The sequence below is a fragment of the Gekko japonicus genome, unplaced genomic scaffold (assembly GCF_001447785.1).
Source record: "Gekko japonicus isolate JY-2015 unplaced genomic scaffold, Gekko_japonicus_V1.1 scaffold3574, whole genome shotgun sequence".
Taxonomy (NCBI): Eukaryota; Metazoa; Chordata; class Lepidosauria; order Squamata; family Gekkonidae; genus Gekko; species Gekko japonicus.
In genome coordinates this window covers 8,494-27,844 of record NW_015164305.1, presented here as the reverse complement: position 1 = coordinate 27,844, position 19,351 = coordinate 8,494, and the positions used below count along the sequence as shown (strand labels likewise).

At 44.3% G+C, this 19,351-nt stretch overlaps 1 protein-coding gene across 2 annotated transcripts; it reads right to left on the bottom strand.

Annotated features, from left to right (window-relative positions):
- Positions 1 to 2,398: 2,398 nt before the first annotated feature.
- RAB9A (RAB9A, member RAS oncogene family) lies at positions 2,399 to 18,589 on the bottom strand. 2 transcript variants are annotated; one of them, XM_015408806.1, is made up of 2 exons: positions 18,383 to 18,589; positions 2,399 to 3,753 (listed from the first exon to the last, which is right to left on the bottom strand). In XM_015408806.1, exon 2 carries the CDS (start codon positions 3,718 to 3,720, stop codon positions 3,115 to 3,117), a length of 606 nt encoding a protein of 201 aa, XP_015264292.1. In that variant the 5' UTR covers positions 3,721 to 3,753; positions 18,383 to 18,589; the 3' UTR covers positions 2,399 to 3,114. The 2 variants fall into 2 exon arrangements, with proteins under 2 accessions (XP_015264292.1, XP_015264293.1); XM_015408807.1 differs by lacking the exon at positions 18,383 to 18,589 and adding an exon at positions 4,851 to 4,868.
- Between the last annotated feature and the right edge of the window lie 762 nt (positions 18,590 to 19,351).

The following is a 19,351-nucleotide window of genomic DNA, read 5'->3' as shown; positions in this document are numbered from 1 at the left end:
TCACCTAGCCTGGCAACATAGGTTCTTGGTCACCTGGGCGTCTTCCCAGGGCCGGTTCACTTATAGATCTAATCCACCGTCATAGATGGCAACTCGGTGGTGGCACAATGGCGGCGGCGGCTCCTATGCAAAGGCCTGGCGGAAGAGTTCCGTCTTACAGGCCCTGCGGAACTGTGCCAAGCCCCGCGGGGCCCGGATCTCCTCTGGGAGCTTGTTCCACCAGACAGGAGCCGCCGCCGAGAAAGCCCTGGCTGCTTGATGTCCTTGGGGCCTGGAACCACCAGTAGGTGCTGCGCCCCAGACCGTAGTGCTCTTCGGGGAACATATGGGGAAAGGCGGTCCCTTAGGTATGCTGGACCCTGGCCATCAAGCGCTTTATAGATAAGAACCAGCACTTTGAAGCGAATCCGGTATGCTATAGGCAGCTAGTGCAGCGCCTTCAGCACAGGCTGGATGTGGTCCCATCTAGTGAGACCCATCAACAGCCTGGCCGCCGCATTCTGCACCAGCTGCAGCTTCCGGATTTGTGACAAAGGCAGCCCCATGTAGAGAGCGTTACAGTACTCCAACCTTGAGGTGACCGTCGCATGGATCACTGTGGCCAAGTCTTCGCGGTCGAGGAAAGGAACCAACTGCCATGCCAGCCGGAGATGGTAAAAGGCTGACTTGGCAGTGGCTGCCACCTGGACCTCCATCGATGAGGAGTCCAGGAGCACTCCCAAACTCCTAACCCTCGACACCGGCACCAACGGCGCCCCATCGAAGGCCGAGAGAGGAAGCCCCAACCCCGAACCAACCTGGCTTAGGCCCAGGACCTCTGTCTTTGCCGGGTTTAACTTCAGCCGACTCAGTCTGAGCCAACCAGCCACAGCTTGCAATGCCCGATGAAGGTCATCTGGGTCGGACTTCGACCGGCCACCCAGCATCAGATAAAGCTGGGTGTCATCCGCATATTGATGACACCCAAGCCCAAAACTCCGGGCAATCTGGGCAAGGGGACGCATATAGATGTTAAATAACATTGGGGACAGCACCGCCCCGAGGCACCCCACACTCAAGAGGATGCCTCCGGGACTGCTGTTCCCCTATCGCCACCCTTTGTCCCTGACCTTGTAGGAACGAGGCAAGCCATTGAAGGGCGAGCCCCTGAATCCCCACGTCGGCGAGGCGGTGGGCCAGCAGCTGATGGTCGACCGTATCAAAAGCGGCCGACAGATCTAATAACAGCAATGCCTACGGAGGTCGTCAGTCAGGGCGACCAGTGCCGTCTCCGTCCCATGACCCGGGCGAAAACCGGACTGAAAGGGATCTAAGACTGAAGCATCCTCCAGAAAGCCCTGTAGCTGTGATGTCACTGCCCTCTCTATAAGTTTGCCCAGTTAACATCTTCCCATGATCTAATGGTAGAGGATTAACTGGAATTTTGAAAAAGCTCATTGCAGAACTCAGCACTCGGCAGAGAATCTTCCCAAAAATCTGCCTCACTATATCCTAAATGAAAAACTGAATTCTTACAGGAGAATCATGGTAGTACAGGAAGAATAATTTTCCCATCAGACCAACTGCTACAAACAGTAATATACTAATAGCAGCAGCTCATTGACTATATGTAGAACCTTAAATATTAGAAGAAATTACAGTTCAGAAGATATCTGTTCTGTTTTGCCATGTGGCCAATATTACCTTTACTTAGAATTTAACTTACATTGAGTTTTAAATCAAAAATTCCAATAAAATAGGGGGAAATGTAGAGTTTGGGAACCAAATATATGAAATCATGAACACACACAGCTGTAGATAAAGTTCCAAAGAGGAATGAATATGGGACTCAATCTCATTCTCATCCCATATATGCAGCGGCCTCTTGGATATTCACTGTGTCTGCAGGCCTTTGTCTCTCCTACAGGCATAGTACATGACTACAAGGGTGTTGATTGGATGTGATATTTGTGGTATTAAAAAATGTATTCCGAGTGCAAAAGATGATACAAGCAGAGCACTCTTGAGAGATAAGGGGCCTCAGATTTAGGCAGAATGTTTCAGCCACACCTATTACCAAAACATTCAAATGGCATGTTTACTCAGAAATAGGTCTATGGGGCCTACTCCCATGCAAGTACACAGAGGCCTGCAGCCTAAATTTGTGCAAATTAAGTGTATTAAAATGGTTCTCACGATTCTTAGGCAACTCAAAGCAGTTTGGCATTAGTCTTGTTTGTGCCAGACTAAGCCACTTATACAGTTTACCTTTTGATATTAATGAAATCATTAATCTCTCTAGTTCAATCAACAGTCATTTGATATTTCAATTACATGAGCCCCCTCTAACCCTAATCCCAACACATGTCCTCCAGTTTTTTAGAAGTAATCAGTTAACACGTAAGCAGTTGAAGACCACTACTGCTTCTTCCTGTCCAAAATGCTAGAACTTTTCAATTGGGCTTCTAAAGGACAGCAGCTTAGCTTTTGTTTTAAATCACCCAGCCTTCCACACAGACAGCTAAGAGATTTCTCAACCACTGTCAGTATTTGTGAGCAAAAAGGGGGAGGAATACACATTCAGACAATATCTATGTATGCAGGTTTATTTCCTAACTTAAAATCTACAAGCAGTAAAGTGACACCAGGCAAACAGCAAAAGCCCTTAAATTCATTTTAACTTAGAATGTTTCTAAAAAAAATCACATTAAAGATGAGAAGTGAAACAAGACCACATATGTAATACCCAATATTATTACTTTATGAAAAAGTTTTAGTGACACAAACATGGATGATTTCATAAAAATATATATGTACATATAAAAATTTAATTTTTGCATCTCAATTTCAGAACAAGACCTCCTTCCAAGTAGTGCTTCTAGAACTTTCAAGTTTTAGTATAATTTATTTACTTTGCAAATTACACATTTAAATTAAATGAGCTCTGAGGTGGTACCTTCTCAGATGTCAGACACTGCTAACTCAGCAAATAGGTCACTTGTTAAACAGAAGCTCTCCTCTACCAGTAAAGAAGTAGAATATTACAATATATTGGAGTGGCACCCATTGTATCATATTTAATCTATTATTATCCATTAAGTTAGAACAATATGGCCAAGAAATAAAATTAAGTTGTCAACAGCATGATGAACTAGACTTGGGCTTCCGATGAAGATTTATTGTATCTGTCTGAATCAAATGGTCTGATCTATCATCGGTGGCAAGAACTCTTCGAACAGCTTCTTCAAAAGCTGCTGCAACATTAGTGGCATCTTTTGCACTGGTTTCAAAATAGGGATGGTTGCCGTTGTTCCTGCACCAGACTAGAGCTTCTTCCATAGATACTTGCCTGTCATTTATATCAACTTTGTTTCCCAATATCACAAAAGGAAATGTTTCCGGCTCTTTGACATCTGCATAGTAAATAAATTCCTTCTTCCAGTTACCCAGATTTTGGAAGCTTTGTGAGTCATCTACACTGAAAGTAAGAAGACAACAGTCAGAGCCTCTGTAGAAAGGAGTCCGCAAGCTCCTGAAACGCTCTTGACCAGCAGTGTCCCATATCTGCATTGTAACAAAGTGTCCATCCACCTCCAGATCTTTATTCAAGAACTCTACACCTATTGTGTGGAACAGCTGAGTATCAAACTTGTTTGTGACATATCTGTTCATAATTGAGCTCTTCCCAACTCCTCCATCTCCTAGGAGGATTACTTTAAGGAGTGATGATTTTGATGCCATTATTTCAAGAACAGATCCTTTCGATATCCAGTTCTGTAAAATAAAATAGAAATTACAAAAAAACATTTGACTAACATTCCAGTGTTCACTCTTTCTTGAGAAAGAGCAGCCTGAATAACTTATTACATACAGCATTTAAATGTTTCTCACTGCTTCCTGTAGGTTAAAAGATCTGTTTGCTATAATAGCACTGCAATCCTAACATCCTAATCCTAACTGTGGGAGTAGCTACCACTGAACAGAATGGAGTAGGATTCTGAGTAGACAAGTTAGGATTGCTCCTTTAGTACAGCATGCTACTTGTACAGTTGCTCCCTTGCTAACAAATGCTGCTTAATAAAGTACCGCCACACATCTACCAAGCAGAGCAAGCTGACCCAAGCAGGGCATGACAAGGAAGGAGAGAATATTACTCTGTCCATCGTAGCTCTTTAAAGTGTGTCCCAAGAAAGATACCATTTGGACATTAAAGCTAAGGAATATTGGCTGTTCCCCTATCAAACTTTGCTGTAAGTGGATAGCCAAATCAAGCACAGCCTGCTTTATCATCAGGATATGTACCAGTAAAATGGTTGGTGCCCACATCAATCGCAAAAACAGCAAAATGAGGAAAAGAACTCATATGAGGACCTGAGCTCCTTGGAGGAAGAGCAGAACCAAAACATGGAACAGAAAGAATCCAGGCCACCCACAGGAAAAAGAATTACAGGGTTCTAAGTATTTGAAGAACAAAGGCAACCAGAGGAATAAATTTCCAGATGTACAGAATGCTGATGGCCATTGTCAGTTAAGGGGCAGGGGAGGAATTAAGTATGTGGAATTAAGTCAGTCCTGAAGGGGTACATCTTGGGGATGAGATCTCTGAATTGCCCACTCAATGCTGGCTTATTAGAAATGTTTATTAAACTATGTTGCCTAAGTCAGCCTACAAATTTTGCCTGAATTAATGAAAAAATGAAACATTTTAATTCCACATATTGAAAAGCACATAATTTTAAATTATCTATGAAATAAAATAATCCTGGATTTCCCTGTTGACAATTTTGCTCTGTCACAGGTTACTTCATTTAGTGAATTCTGGATGCATAGTTATAACTGCTATCGGTACATAGAAAGTGTGTTCCACTCACAGTAAGGCTGTTTCACACCTTGCTCTAAAGCATAGTAGAAATCAAACTGAATCCCAAGGCGGTGTTCTGTTTGTGAAAGAAAATAATGAGAATTGCTATAGAATTTACTTATAGTGCAGGGATTGTTCTGTGAGTGTTTGTGGAACAACAACTACTGCCTAACAACAACTAAATCAAACCTTTAGTCTATGTTTACCCTTGCTTCCTATGAAAGTGAATAAATTTTCTGTAAAAAGGTCTAGTATTTATGTAGTTCAATAAGACAACAATTATATGTCTTGGTATACCAAAAACACAGTTTTCATTTTTGAAAGCCTGAAGAATACTATCATTGCTATCTCTCCTTCTAGAGAACTAGAGTGCATATTGGGGTTATGCTAAGATTCCTGACATAGTGGCTACAAGCTAGCTGACTCCCTGTACACTTTTACATCCACCTACCCAGATTGTGTTGACTGTTACTTTAGAAAGGAAAAATAAGAAAAGATTGAGAAGTGATTTTTATTAGTGTCTAATCTAACCAGGAATAGTAACTCCTGAAATGTAGGATTGCTAACATTCATTAAAAATATTGAACCCTACGGAATTTCAGCCATTTGAAAAGTATGGGTATAAATCCAATCTCTTCTCTCCTATATAATAAAAGCGTTTTTGTCTTGCAAGATTCCATTCACTCCAAAAACAACTGGCTCTGTGATGTGTCAATCACAAGGTGTCTCTATCTACTGGCTGTGTTGCCTGAGTTTTCTCCCACCCACTGCAGCCTAGGCCAGTCTTCTCTGATTGGGCCAGCGTTTCAAGGTCATTTGCATATGGAAGCTGATTGGACTTCACTCCATTCCGCACCTCAAACTCCCCCCTCCACCGCGAGACAGTTGGAACTCTCAGTTGCATATGCGACCTGGTGTATTCTGAGGTAAAATATGTCCTCACTCACAACACATCACTTCCCCTTCAAAAGAAACAAACCCAATAACACAACCATGCCACACCACAAAAAAAGACAGATCACACCACAAGCAGAATACCACAAGGCAAAAAATGATAGGAAAAGGTGCCAGCAGTCACCCCATTACTGCCACAGATATGTACCTGAGAGCGCTTCAGAGGATGGCGTGCAGGTCCCAGGTTCGTGTTATAAAAGCTGCTTGGGGGATTATGGACCATTCACAGACTTTCTACCTTAACATACCTCACAGGATCATACGGGGAGAGGAGAATGATATCAGCTGCTTTGGTTCCCACTGCAGGGAAAGAATGCCCTTTCCCTAGACAGAGGCGGTGGGGGGGGGGGGTTGTAAACCTGAAGACAGACAGGCAGATAAAGGTAGGCTGATGGTTGCCTGGAAAGGACATAGGATTGCCAACTCCAGGTTGGAAACTTCCAGGATATTTTAGGGATGAAGCCTGCTGAGGGTGGGGTCTGAGGAGGAGGAATACTATTATTGCCAATCTCCAGGTGACAGCTGGAGAGCTTCCAGAGCCTCTGGCATTTTCTCACTCTGCTGGCATCAAAACCAATTTAAGGCAAAATAGAGATATGGAGACTTTTCCATCCTCCTTTGCATCAATTTGTCTTTGTTGGCAATGGCAACCCTAGGCCTGCCAGCACTCTCAGGGTGACTTTGTGCCTCCTGAGTGGCATGGCATCACTAGCCCTGACTGCTTGGTCCTGTACAGCAGGAGCCTCCCTATGGAAGCTGCCTGGGTGATTTTGGACCAGCCCCAGACTTTCTGCCTAACTTACCTTGCAGGGTTGCTGTACAGATAACAAAGCGGAAGAGGAGAATGAAGTAAGCTGCTTTGCTCCCCACTAATGAGAAAGACAGAACTTTGCCTAGGAAGAGGCTGCTGAGAGCGGAGGAGATAAAGTTGCCAACTTTAGGTATGGAAATTCCTGGAGATTTGAGGGGTGGAGCCTGGAGGGGGTGGGGTTTGATGAGGAGTGGGACCTCAGACAGGTACAATACCATAGACTCCACCCTCCAAACCAGCCATTTCCTCCTGGGGAACCACTGTTGCCAATCTCCAGAGGAGGGCTGGAGATCACTCAGAATTACAACTGTTCTTCAGATGGTAGAGATCAGTTCCCCTGGAGAAAACGGTAAGCTCTGTGTCATTATACCCTGCTGAGGTCACCCAAGGCCAGGGCACTCACCCAGAGCCTCTCTCTAGAGCTCGTATTGATTTCCACAACAAACCTTATTCCTAGTTAACATATAAAACATTTTATCACAGTGATTACCTTACTGTTCAGCATAAATCATATCAAACACCTGCCAACAGAGACTATTTTTTACTACTGGATGTGCATTCTGAAAGCAACTAAACTATCACATATTGATACTGAACATTTTAAAATTACATTTCTGTAACAAGTTCCTAACAACCAGGTTCCTCTTGCCATGCAAATAGAACAAAGGACCCATAATCACATATTTCTTTTAACCACAGCATCTAACATATTTACCAGTCTTTTGATGAAGTGAAACCTCTGAGTGCTACTTTTAGAAAGAAGCCACTTCAAGTCCCAAGTATCTTTCACTTAACAAAGGCTGGGTGGGGGACAGAGCTCAAAAGATTTACAGAAAAAGTGAAATGCCTATATATTTTGAACACCTGTGCCATGTTTGGCCTTTCTGTTAACTAGGTATAAAAATATTTTAAATAAAAAGGTTAATCCAAACTGGACAGTCATGACCAAACAGCAGTAACATAACAAAGAATACTGGCCACTTAACACTTCAGTAACATTAGTAGAAACAATGTGTATAGAAAGGAGAATGACAAGTGGGGGACAATGACACATGGGGGACCCACAAAGGGCCCCTCATGTCCCCATTCCTTCTCTTCTTGCTTGTCTTCTTTACTTTCCCCAGCAGCTCCCTTTCCTTCTCTCACACCTACCTACCTTTCATTACTTCTCCCCCTGCAAGCCTCTGGCTTCCTCTCTCACTCATCCTCCTTTTTGTTATCCTCCCGCATCTTGTTTTCCATTTTTTATTTCTCCTGCCTTCACCTTTACCTTCCCTCCCTGCATTTACATTTTAGTATGCTTCTTGGGAATCCTCAGCAATGTAGGCTCAAATGGCCGCGAAGAACTCACAACACACTTTTATTAAAGCAGCAGACTCTGCTTCTATAATTTGGGGTTTTTCTAACCTCCCAATGTAATTTTTTAACATTTTACAATTTTCCTGCAAACCTGCCTGGGGTTTCCATTATGGTAGAACAATACCCCCTATCTGTCCCTGGCCTGACTGTGTGGACTTCTTGATCCACACTCTATGGCCCAGTTCAGAACTAGATGCACTGATCATTCCTGCAAGTACTGCATTCATACACAACAAACAAATCTACAACACATTTCTGCACTTAGAGGATGCTGCCATCTTCATGGCAGGAGCATAAAGGCCTTCTTTGCAAATGGACTTCTGGTTGCCTTCCTTTGGTGACCTCTCACCTAGTTTGACTGTGATGACAGAAACCAGCACCGGATGTACTCAGCCTTTTTGCCTCTTCCCTCAAAAGGCTACGGCTGTCACTCATGTGCAGGGAAACAAGCCATACTTATTACTCTGCTTCACTGAAAACAGACTCAGAATGAGGTGGGGCAGAAAGTGCAACAGATCTGCTGTTGTGGATAACAAAGGGGACAAAAACACGTACATGCTTAGGTAGCAAAACATACAGCAGTTTACATTGCCCTAAGTCTTGGACCCAGAGGAAACTACGTGGCAGCAAAAACAAACAGGAATCTTATGATACTTAAAAGTAATTAAGGCACCACAAGACTCTTGTTTATCTAGCCCTGACCTGGATAGCTCAGGCAAGCCCGATCTCAGAAGCTAAGCAGGGCCAAACCTGGCAAGACCTCCAAGGCAGAGACCTCCAAGGAATATCAGGGCTCCAGACGCAGAAGCAGGCTATCAAGCCACCTCTTTGAAATATGTCCAAGCCCCAGTAGGGGTCGCCAGAAATCACCATGATTTCCAAGCATGCAAGCACATACATACATACATACACACACAAATACCAAGACACTTGTTTATCTATAGTACTGGATATAGTTGTTTTAATCAACTAAGGCATTTATAGTTTTAAATGTCATCATTATGCAAAAAATGTAAATCTAAGTACTTAAAATAATTAAGCAGATATTTGAACTATGTAACATTTCTTTTTCCCAATGCTTCAAAGTTAGCAGTCTGGATCCAGCCCTCAGAGCACAAATTTCTCATCTCCCCTTCCTGGGGCAGCCCCAGATACCCCCCCCCCCCCAAAATCCTGTTCCTTAAGGTACACTGACTCCCAGGAACAGGATTTTGGGGGGGGGGGGATGAAAGTTGCATGCCTTGGATGGAGGTCCTTGCACCTCTGAAAACATTTCACCAGATCCCACCCAGCATCACTATTTAGGAGTACATTCCAGTGAATCAGTGGGGTATATTTTACCTCCACACATTCCCCTTCCTACCCATGAAAAGCTGACGCTGGAGTTTGCAGGATGCGGCTTTTTGTCCATGTTGAACATCATGAGACCAGTATCAGCATTTTAGGGATGGCCAGGCTGACAGGGAATGCAGAGGGGGGAAACAACAACATAGATAGATTTACACTACATAATAACTATATTAGATAGTCCTAAGGACTCACTCACTTGTTCTAACACAAGGGTGTAGAATTCATTTGTTATAAGGGGTGGGATCTTACAGAAATGGAACTTTGTTGGGCTGGGCCATGTTTGTCATAAAATGTAGTACCAGGTTGCAGAGATAAAAGGCCACAAACACAATTAAATATGCAGTGCAGCACGGGACTGATACTTGTGTACTGCCTGGAGGAGGCAGCAAACCCTTTCCCCAGCCTGCTTTCATGGTCAATACTCTGAGCCTAGGACCCAGGGGGAAACATAAAGTGGCTGGGCACTGCAAGCTTCCCCCCTGCCCCCGGTCTACTCAGAGTGGCAGTGGCTCTCCAGGGTCTCAGGTTGAAGTCTTTCTCATAATAAGCCACAGCCTGGTCCTTTTAACTGGAGGTGCTAGGGATAGGCCCACCTGGCTCCTTAGCTCAATGAACACAAGAGGAAAGCCTCCACCGGGAAGCACAACGTTTGCAACCAAGCTCCCTCCCCCTCAGCCAGCAAAGACGAGGGAAGTTCGACAGCCTGTCCTCTGCTCTCTGCACTCAGAGGCAGCGCAAAAGGACGAGGACAGGCAGAAGCAGGGAGGAGGGAGAAAAGAGAACTGCGAGCCAGATTAAAGCCTTGGGCAGGCCGCTTCCGGCCCACAGGCCATATGTTTGACACCCCTGTTCTAACACTTTCATTTTATTCACATAAATACATGTTTTTAGTTTACTGGAGTAACCAGTAGCATTTGAATATAAACCAAAATAACAGTTCTTTGCTTTGATAATTTGAGAACTGCTTTGAATTTAATACATATGAACAAAGTTTTATTCCAGGTATTACATATTAAAAGTATATAACAGAGCAGTTATTCAGTTAAATAAAACCCACTCATCTTTGTTTAATTATACCAGATATATCTGTTGTCCCAAGTGTATATGAGCTGTGGGAAATTAGCTGAGTTATGCATTAAAGTTAAACAAAAGATCAAAGATTTGGAAGGTGTGTAGAAATTATTCCACATAAACACTTGCCTTGAGAAAGCAAATAATTGAGTGATATCTGTGTTCCATGATTTGTGCAGTCGCTATACAGGACAATAAAAAGCACTGGAATCTACCATGCAAATACAGCTCAATCTGTGCAGTTTTTGATCCAGCTTTTCCTCAAGAGGGAAAAGTATATCCGGTCCATTTTCTTCACCTACCCTTCCACATCACATGAAACCTTTTCACTGTTTAAGTGTGAAGCATTTAATCCCAAACAGTACCACAGAAAGCACTTTGCAGTGACAAAGGATCATTCTGTGTTGGAAGAAAGGCAACAACTCTCATAAATATGTGTTTGGAGGTAAGAACTTTACAAAAACTAATATGGCAACAACTCCTGATCATTTCAGCAGCCTTTTGCAATTACAGCCCACAGGTATGTATTTTGAAGCCAATAATTTACTTTAGTTTCATGGCTTCCAAAGTATTTTTAAGCCAATTTAGTCGTAAGTATTTCAAAAGTGATTTATGAAATCCTGAACAAATATTGCTCAAAACTTTTAAAAATCAGAAGTAGGAGTGCTTTGAAATTAACAAGAATAAGTGATGACAGGAGCTGGGGTCTTTTAAATTATATTCTGTTTTGATTTTTTATTTGTATCATATTTCCAAATGTCCAGCTTAATAGTGCATGAAATGAAAATGTATACTTGCACAGGCATAATCAAATTAGCTGTGTGGCTACAGTCCTACAAGGACTGTATATAAATCATGAAGTAAAAGAAACTGAAGAAGTCCATGTGCAGGATTGTAGTCAACCAGCTGGATCCTTCTGAAGAGGAGCAAATGCAAGGTAATAGAGGTGATAGGCCCATTGTTGGGTGAAAATGGAAAAACTCTGATAGAGGACAGAGAGACAGCAGAAAGGCTCAATGCCTATTTTGCCTCAGTTTCTTCCCTGAAGAAGAGAATGGGCTTATCTAGAGAAGGTAGTAGGCAAGACATGGCAGCTGGGCTGCTAGTTGACATGGACAGAGATTGTTGAGAGGCACCTGGATGAATTGGAAGAATACAAATCGCCCAGGCCAGATGGTGTGCACCTGAGAGTGCTCAAAGAACTTTCTAGAGAGCTTGCAGAGCCTTTGTCCATTATCTTCAAGACCTCCTGGAGGACAGGAGATGTGCTACAAGACTGGAGGCGGGCAAATGTTATTCCAGTCTTCAAAAAAGGGAGGAAAGATGATCTCGAAAACTACAGGCCAGTCAGTCTGACCTCTGTCCCAGGGAAGATACCAGAGCAGATTTTAATGGGGTCAGTCTGCAAGCATCTGGAGGATACAGGGATAGATACAAGAAAGTCAACCTAGATTTGTCCCCAACAGGTCCTGTCAGATCAGCCCCCACTTCCTTCTTTGATCATGCAATGAGCTTACTGGATCATGGGAACGCCATCACGTTGTTTACCTGGATTTCAGTAAAGCTTTTGACAGAGTTCCCCATGATGTTCTTATTTTTATTTTTGCATTTATACCCCACCCATCCTGTAAACGGGCTCAGGACAGGTTACAACATTTCCATAAATACAATAAAATTTTAAAATGCATTACAAACATATGAAATCAATAATTATAGCTTGCCATAGGGAGAATCTGGCCCATTGATATAGGTAAATAGGGCCAGTTATCAGTGGGTGGGAGACAGCAACCTTGGGGAGGCTATGAGTGGATACCCACTGCCTCAGCCAAAAGCCTGGCGCAACAGCTCCGTCTTGCAGGCCCTGCAGAATTGAATAAGATCCCACAGGGCCCTGATCTCAGTAGGGAGCATGTTCCACCAGGTGGGGGCCAGGGCGGAAAAAGCCCTGGCCCAGGTCAAGGCTAAGCGGATGCCCTTTGGGCCAGGGATTGCCAGGAGATGTTGACACTCACAGCGTAATGCTTTTCGGGGCATATATGGGTATGTTCTGATGGGTAAACTGGAGGACTGCAGACTGGACTCTAGGATAGTTTGGTGGACAGGGAGCTGGCTGGAGAACTGCACCCAAAGAGTAGTTGTCAATAGCATTTCATCTGATTGGAAGGAGGTATCCAGTAGGGTGCCACAAGGCTCAGTTCTGGGCCCAGTACTTTTCAATATTTTTACAAATAATTTGGAGGGGGACGGAGGAACTACTCATTAAATTTGCAGATGACACTAAATTAGGAGTAGCAGCAAATGCACCAAAAGATAAAGATAGAATTCAACAAGATCTGAACACACTGGAAAGGTGGGTGGATGTGAATAAGATGCAGTTCAACGAGGGTAAGTGCAGAGTTCTACATCTGGGCAACAAAGATGAGAGCACACATAATGAATGGCAGATACTTCGGGCTAGATCTCGGGGTATGAGTAGACTGTAAGCTGGTGGAACACTCTCCCTAATTAAATCCGGGCCCTGCAAGACCTAATGCAGTTTTGCAGGGCCTGTGAAACGGACATGTTCTGGCAGGCCTATAGTTGAGGTGGTGGAGATCTATCTATACCAGCCTCCCCCTGCTTGGCTCTGCCTATGGGCTTTGCATTTCTTTGCTTGCTTCATCTTGCACTTTATCTGTACATCTCCATCAGTATCAGCCATCATCTCCCTGCACACAGATGGGGAACTTAATTAGGGAGCAATTAGGGTGCCAACGATCGCCATTTGTTACTGAAGTAATTGAGGTTATTAGGCTTTAATGACTGTTGATATGTTTAATTATTGAATAATTTGATTATGTGGTTTTGTTGTTGGTGTAACCCACTCTGAGCCTGGTCTTCAGGGAAGGGTGGGATAGAAATCTAAATAAATATGAGCAATCAATGTGATGCAGCAGCAAAAAAAAGGATAATGCGGTCTTGGAGAGTATTAACAGAGGCATAACATCCAAACCACAAGATGTCATAGTCCCTCTGTAAACTGCATTGGTCAGGCCACACCTGGAGTACTGTGTGCTGTTCTGGAGGCCCCGCTTCAAGAAGGATGGAGACAAAGTGAAGCATATGAAGAGGAGGGAGACAAAAGAAAATCAGGGGCCTGGAGGCCAAGCCCAGGAGGAAAGGCTGGAGACATGATTGCTCTCTTTATGTATTTGAAAGGCTGTCACTTAAAGGAGGGTGCTATAGTTGTTGCCAGCAGAGGACAGGACTCTAAATAATGGGTTTAAATTACAGGCAGAAAGATACTGGCTGGATATTAGGAAAAAACTTTGTACAGTAAGAGTAGTTCAGCAGTGGAATCGGCTGCCAAGGAAGGTGGTGAGCGCCCCTTCACTAGCAGTCTTCAAGCAGAGGGTGGACAAACCCTTGTTAGGGATGCTTTAGGCTGATTCTGCATTGAACAAGTGGCTGGACCAGATGGCCTGTATGGCCGTTTCCAACTCTGATTCTATCCTAGAATTCCACTCTGCTATAGCCTGCAGTCAACACAGGAGTACTGGCATAACACACCCCTTGCAGTGGTGAAATGCTCCACTGTCTGAAGACTGGATTAAAGGATGGATCCCTGTGTTGCTACCAGGCATTCTGGGGGAAAGCTAGGGTTCCCAAGTACCTACCTACGATCCGGCGGGGGACACATGCTTCCCCGCCAGAAGATTCTTGCTTGGAAAACAGGAGCTGCACTGTTCCATCACCCAGACGTGACATAGGCACGTACCTGGGCGACACTCTGGTAATGGGACTGGAAACTCGATGGTACCATCGAGTTTCCAGCCCCATTGCTAGAGCGTCGCAAGGCTACGTGCCTACCCTGTTTTCCCGAAAATAAGACCTACCCAAAAAATAAGCCCTAGCAGGATTTCTATGCATTTGTGGTATAAGCCCTAGTGTGTCTTCTTGAGAAAAAATAAATATAAGACAGTGTCTTATTTTCGCACGTCTGGGCGACGGAATAGTGCAGCGCCTGTGTTTTCCCCGCGGGAATGGTCCCGCGAAGAACTATACATCCCCCACCGAATTAAGGTACATACTTGGGAGCCCTGGGAAAAGCCCATAGAAATATTCAGTCAATGTATATATTATGTAAATGAGTGTTAGTAGTAAGCAGCAAGATTTGAGATGAGTGCACGAAAGCTGATATGGCTTGGTATGGTTATGAATATTAAATCCCATGTCAGGTGTTTGAACTCTGTCATGAGCATTTTTGTAATCTTTAAAACAGAATTAAAATCAAAACCACATACCAGTGTGGTGTAGAGGTTAAGAGCAGCGGACGCTAATTTGGAGAACCAGGTTTGATTCCCCACTTCTCCATGTGAAGCCTGCTGGGAGATCTTGGGCTAGTCACAGTTCTCTCAGAACTCTCACAGCCCCACCTACCTCACAGGGTGCCTGTTATGGGAAGAGGAAGGAAAGGTGATTGTAAGCCACTTTGAGGTGCCTTAGGGTAGAGAAAAGTGGGGTATAAAAACCAACTCTTCTTCTCCATACCATAATATTGTCTACAGCGTATCTAAGCAAAAACACAAATACCACGGAGGCAAACTGATTTCAGAACACTTTGACGCATTGTTTTAAAAGGATCACAGAAGGGCCTCTTGAAGATGAAAACTTCTCAATTCTTGCTAAACAATCACAAAGCAGGGATAAGGCTGAGCTCTCTGGAGCTGCCACCAACGTAACTATGCATCATTTCCCTTCCACAGAAAATCTGGTTTCTCATATTTTGCTTACGGAAGAGATGCTCCCTAAAACATGCTGGCCAGATAATATTCATAATTCAGAATAAATACCTTGAATTGGGCCTGGAAGCTAACAGTCAGCCATTGGAATTACAGAAAAATTAATTATACATGTTCTTACCTTCAGAGTACTGCATTCAGTTTGGCTGCAGTTTCCAGACCCTCCAAGGACAATCCCATATGAAATGAGATTACAAGAGAATTAATTATGATTGCAAAGTCTGTGTTGCAGGAAAGGCATAGTTTTAGACAGAGCTTATAGAAGACTTCAGCTGCCACTACCTGCAATTTCAGATGCAAGGCTGGATCTATGAGCCCTGCTAGGATGCAAGCCTAGTTTCTTAGGGCATAAAAAAAATAATACTAAAAGCATAATATCCTAACAAGTTCTCTAGATCATGCCCTTCCGGTGCAGTTTGCAAATTCAAACTGATGTGCCAGTTACTAAGGACTAAAAACCTAAAGATCCAGCATATTATACTGACTGACTACCTTCACTCCATCACAATTTGCATGGCCAAACTATGAATACTATCTAAATTAAATTGGGAAAGCAAAGGCACAAAATGTTCTTATTGGCTGGAGCTCAACAGTCACCATGTCAGGAAAATGAGCTGCAGAAACAGAGCCAGCTGATATTTATCCTCAAGAATTTCAGAAGTTTACAGAAGAACTGGATGCAACCCTTTAAAAATTAGAACCCTTTCTCCCCTTAAAATCTGGCCTAAACATCCTGGATGGGGTTCCCTGACATGTACAATAGTCTTATTCAGACTGACGTCTTAAACCAGAACAGAGCAAAGTTGTTTTAGCATTTTTGGTGGTTCTGTTTCTAATACACATTTTAATTATTTATTTTTACTAAGGTCATGTACCTTGACCTTTATGGAAGGTATATACCATAAAGAAGAAGAAGAGATTGGATTTATACCCCGCCCTTCACTTGGAGTCTCAGAGCGGCTTACAAACTCCTTTACCTTCCCCTCCCCACAACAGACACCCTGTGAGGTGGGTGGGGCTGAGAGAACTCTGACACAAACTGCTCTTTTCCAAGGACAGCTGTGCCAGAGCTTGTGACTGACCCAAGGTCACATCAGCAGGTGCAAGTGGAGGAGTGGGGAATCAAACCCGGTTCTCCCAGATTAGAGTCCGCACACTTAACTACTACACCAAACTGATAACAGATTAAATTTATTTAGATATAGGTCTTAACAACATGGAAACTTTTACATAAAGAACAAAGCATAAAAGAACACAACATTAATCTTTACAGTCATTACTTGAATTAAGAGGCATGAGGAAAGGGGGATGGCCTGGAAACACTTCATTACTATGTGAACTGGAGGGGCTTCTGAATCCTCCACCACAGCCTCACCTGTAGCTCAACATCACATACTGTTAGTAAAATGTTAACTATAGGCAAGCAGGCCTGTGCCTCCTGCTGTGATCTTCCCCCTACTCCATTACACACTAGGAAGAATTTCTTCCCCAAAATTGGCAGGTTCTAGTGACAGGCACAATCTGCTCACTTCTGTTAGTAAATCCCACCTATATTGTACATACAGCTGGAAAACTATTTTCAAATGTCTATATACCAGCCTATGCATAAACATTTTAATTCAAAAGTACTCAAACTAGTATCAGCTCAGGTTGTGTGGCATGGGATAACATGAGGCCGCTTTATTAGTAGGTTTGCTGGATTCCTGCACCCTTCCTGGACAGAGAGATTTGCAGGTGAGAGCAAAGTTTTTCACTCCCACTTAACCCGCTGAAGTATTTCAGAAGTTGTCCAGTTAAGGATTTAAGTTGCAATGGGGTACATTTAGTTTAAGAATTAGGAAAGACCTTCTAACTGTAACCACAGTTAAGAAACAGAGCAAGTACCCTAGTGAAGTAGTCAAGTACTCTTCCCTGACTCCTTCCCCATCCTCTAAGAACAGGGAACCCACCAAGGAAACTGGAATATTTGATCACATGGTCACAAAATGGGACGGCTGATTTTTGTCCTCAAGAAGACTGAGTAGAAATCAGTGTAGCTCTTTCTATACCAGAAAGTTTGTTCAGCTACCTCAGGTAGTTTTCCAACACACGGTGCTCTTGAAAAAATGTTTCAAACATCTTGGAAACAGACTGCATTTTCTCATTCAACACTTTGGTAGGATCAATATAAAAATAGGCTGATTCCCAAGAGTTGTCTAGTTGTCCTCCTTCACTGATTGGCCCTACTACCTTATTTCACTTGGCATATATCAAGAGAACAAGCAAAGGCACTTTTCCGGTTTGGTGCAGAACTAGAAGGAAATGACATTTGTTCAGACTCACTTATCATTACCACATGCAGATTAAGGAGCTTGACTTTCAATCTCTTCTCAAATGGGAAGGCAGGGGATTTCCCACATGAAAGGTGAAAAAGACAAAGGGGTCATACATAAGAAACAGAGATGTTTTCTGACAGGCCACTGATTTTAATCAGGACTGAGAAACAGCCCTGGAGACAAATTGGCCTTGTGTCAGCTGAGAAGCATATTAGAGAAGCTTTTTCTTAACTGAACTGCAATCTGTCCCAGAGTCACGGGATCCGTAATCACACCACATTTACAAGTCAAAGAAAGAAAGAACGAACAAAGTAGAGACCAGCAGCTTGAGAGCCAGAGTGCTCCGATTCAAACGAAGAAACTTCTCAAGGAAGAAACCTTTCGAAATAATGCAGAGCCAAGAAAACTGAATTACAGACCAGAGGAGGAAGGGGGTTTTTTGGGAGGGGGGGTTTGCCTCTTAACCTAATACTCCCTTCTCCCTGAACTTGGCAGGAAGTCTCGTAGATGACAACGAGAGTTTTACCTAAATAAACGGGAACCGAACTTCAGCCCGGGCGGTCGAGTAAGGAGGTCTCGCTCAGTTACTCTGCAAACACTATCCACTCTTTTGCAACAAGGCCAAAAGACGAGTCGAGCCACACCCCAAAGCCAAACGTCATTTTAAAAAAATAATAAGAATAGCCAGAATCAAGGCAAGGGCAGGCTGATACCTGAGCCCAGCATCCACCCCGAGCCTTCCGATAAACTCAAGAAGCGAGCAAATACAAGCCAACTTCCAAGCGGCAGCATCGCTGGAAGTGAAGCCATGCATGTTCAGTCCTCGGAATGAAACAGCCAGACGTATTCCCTCCCACCCGCCCGGGACAGCGACACGATGAAGCGCTGCGGCCGCACTCACCTTCCCAAACAGAGCGGCGGAAAAGGGGGAGGGGAGAGACTGGAGTCGGAGACTCCCGCGGCCGCCACTGCCTGAGAAGAGCGCAGGAGACTCTGGAGGAAAAACAACATGGCGGAGTCTGCGCTAAAGGGGGAGGAGCCTAACTTTCACGTGACATCAGGAGAGACGGGAACCTGCGCCTTCCTCCAGTCTCCCGCCGGGTTTCGACCAGCACGACGGGAGAGGCCGTTGCTAGGTAACGGCCAGATGTCACGTGAGGGCTCGCCGCGTGGAGTTTGGAGGTCGCGTGATTTCGCCGCCCTCATCGTTTTACTCGAAGTAAGCCCGGCAGGCTGACGGCGCTGTTCGTGCGCTCGCCGCCGGCTGTTCCAGGGAAGTTACCCGTACGCGGTGTGGCCACACCTCTGGGAGTTGAGCTCTGGAAACTCATTATATGCTAGCAAAAGATGTTCACCGTTGTAGGTGCAAGAGAGCTTCATGCTTTTATCACTTGAACATAAGAATATAAGAGAAGCCAATGGCTTTTGCCACTAGGAGTGCAAGGCCACCACCCCGGGGCTCATGGAGGCAGGGGAACGTTTCTCCCACGCCCCACCCCACCCCTTGCAGCCGCCTGCTCCGGTGGCCATAACTATTTAAAGAGCCCCTAACAAGAGCTGGAGGAGCCAGAATGACCTCTGGTGTGTGATGTACACGCGAGAGGTGGAATTTGGTCCTAGGAGTCCAAGGCCACCACCCCGGGGCTCATAGAGGCAGAGGAACGTTTCTCCCACGCCCCCCCCCACCCCTTGCAGCCGCCTGCTCCGGTGGCCATAACTATTTAAAGAGCCCCTAACAAGAGCTGGAGGAGCCAGAATGACCTCTGGTGTGTGATGTACACGCGAGAGGTGGAATTTGGTCCTAGGAGTCCAAGGCCACCACCCCGGGGCTCATAGAGGCAGAGGAACGTTTCTCCCCCCCCCCCCCCCT

What these genes read in the sequence shown, in the direction of transcription:
- RAB9A (XM_015408806.1), bottom strand. Translation starts at nt 3,720, where the DNA reads ATGGCATCAAAATCATCACTCCTTAAAGTAATCCTCCTAGGAGATGGA.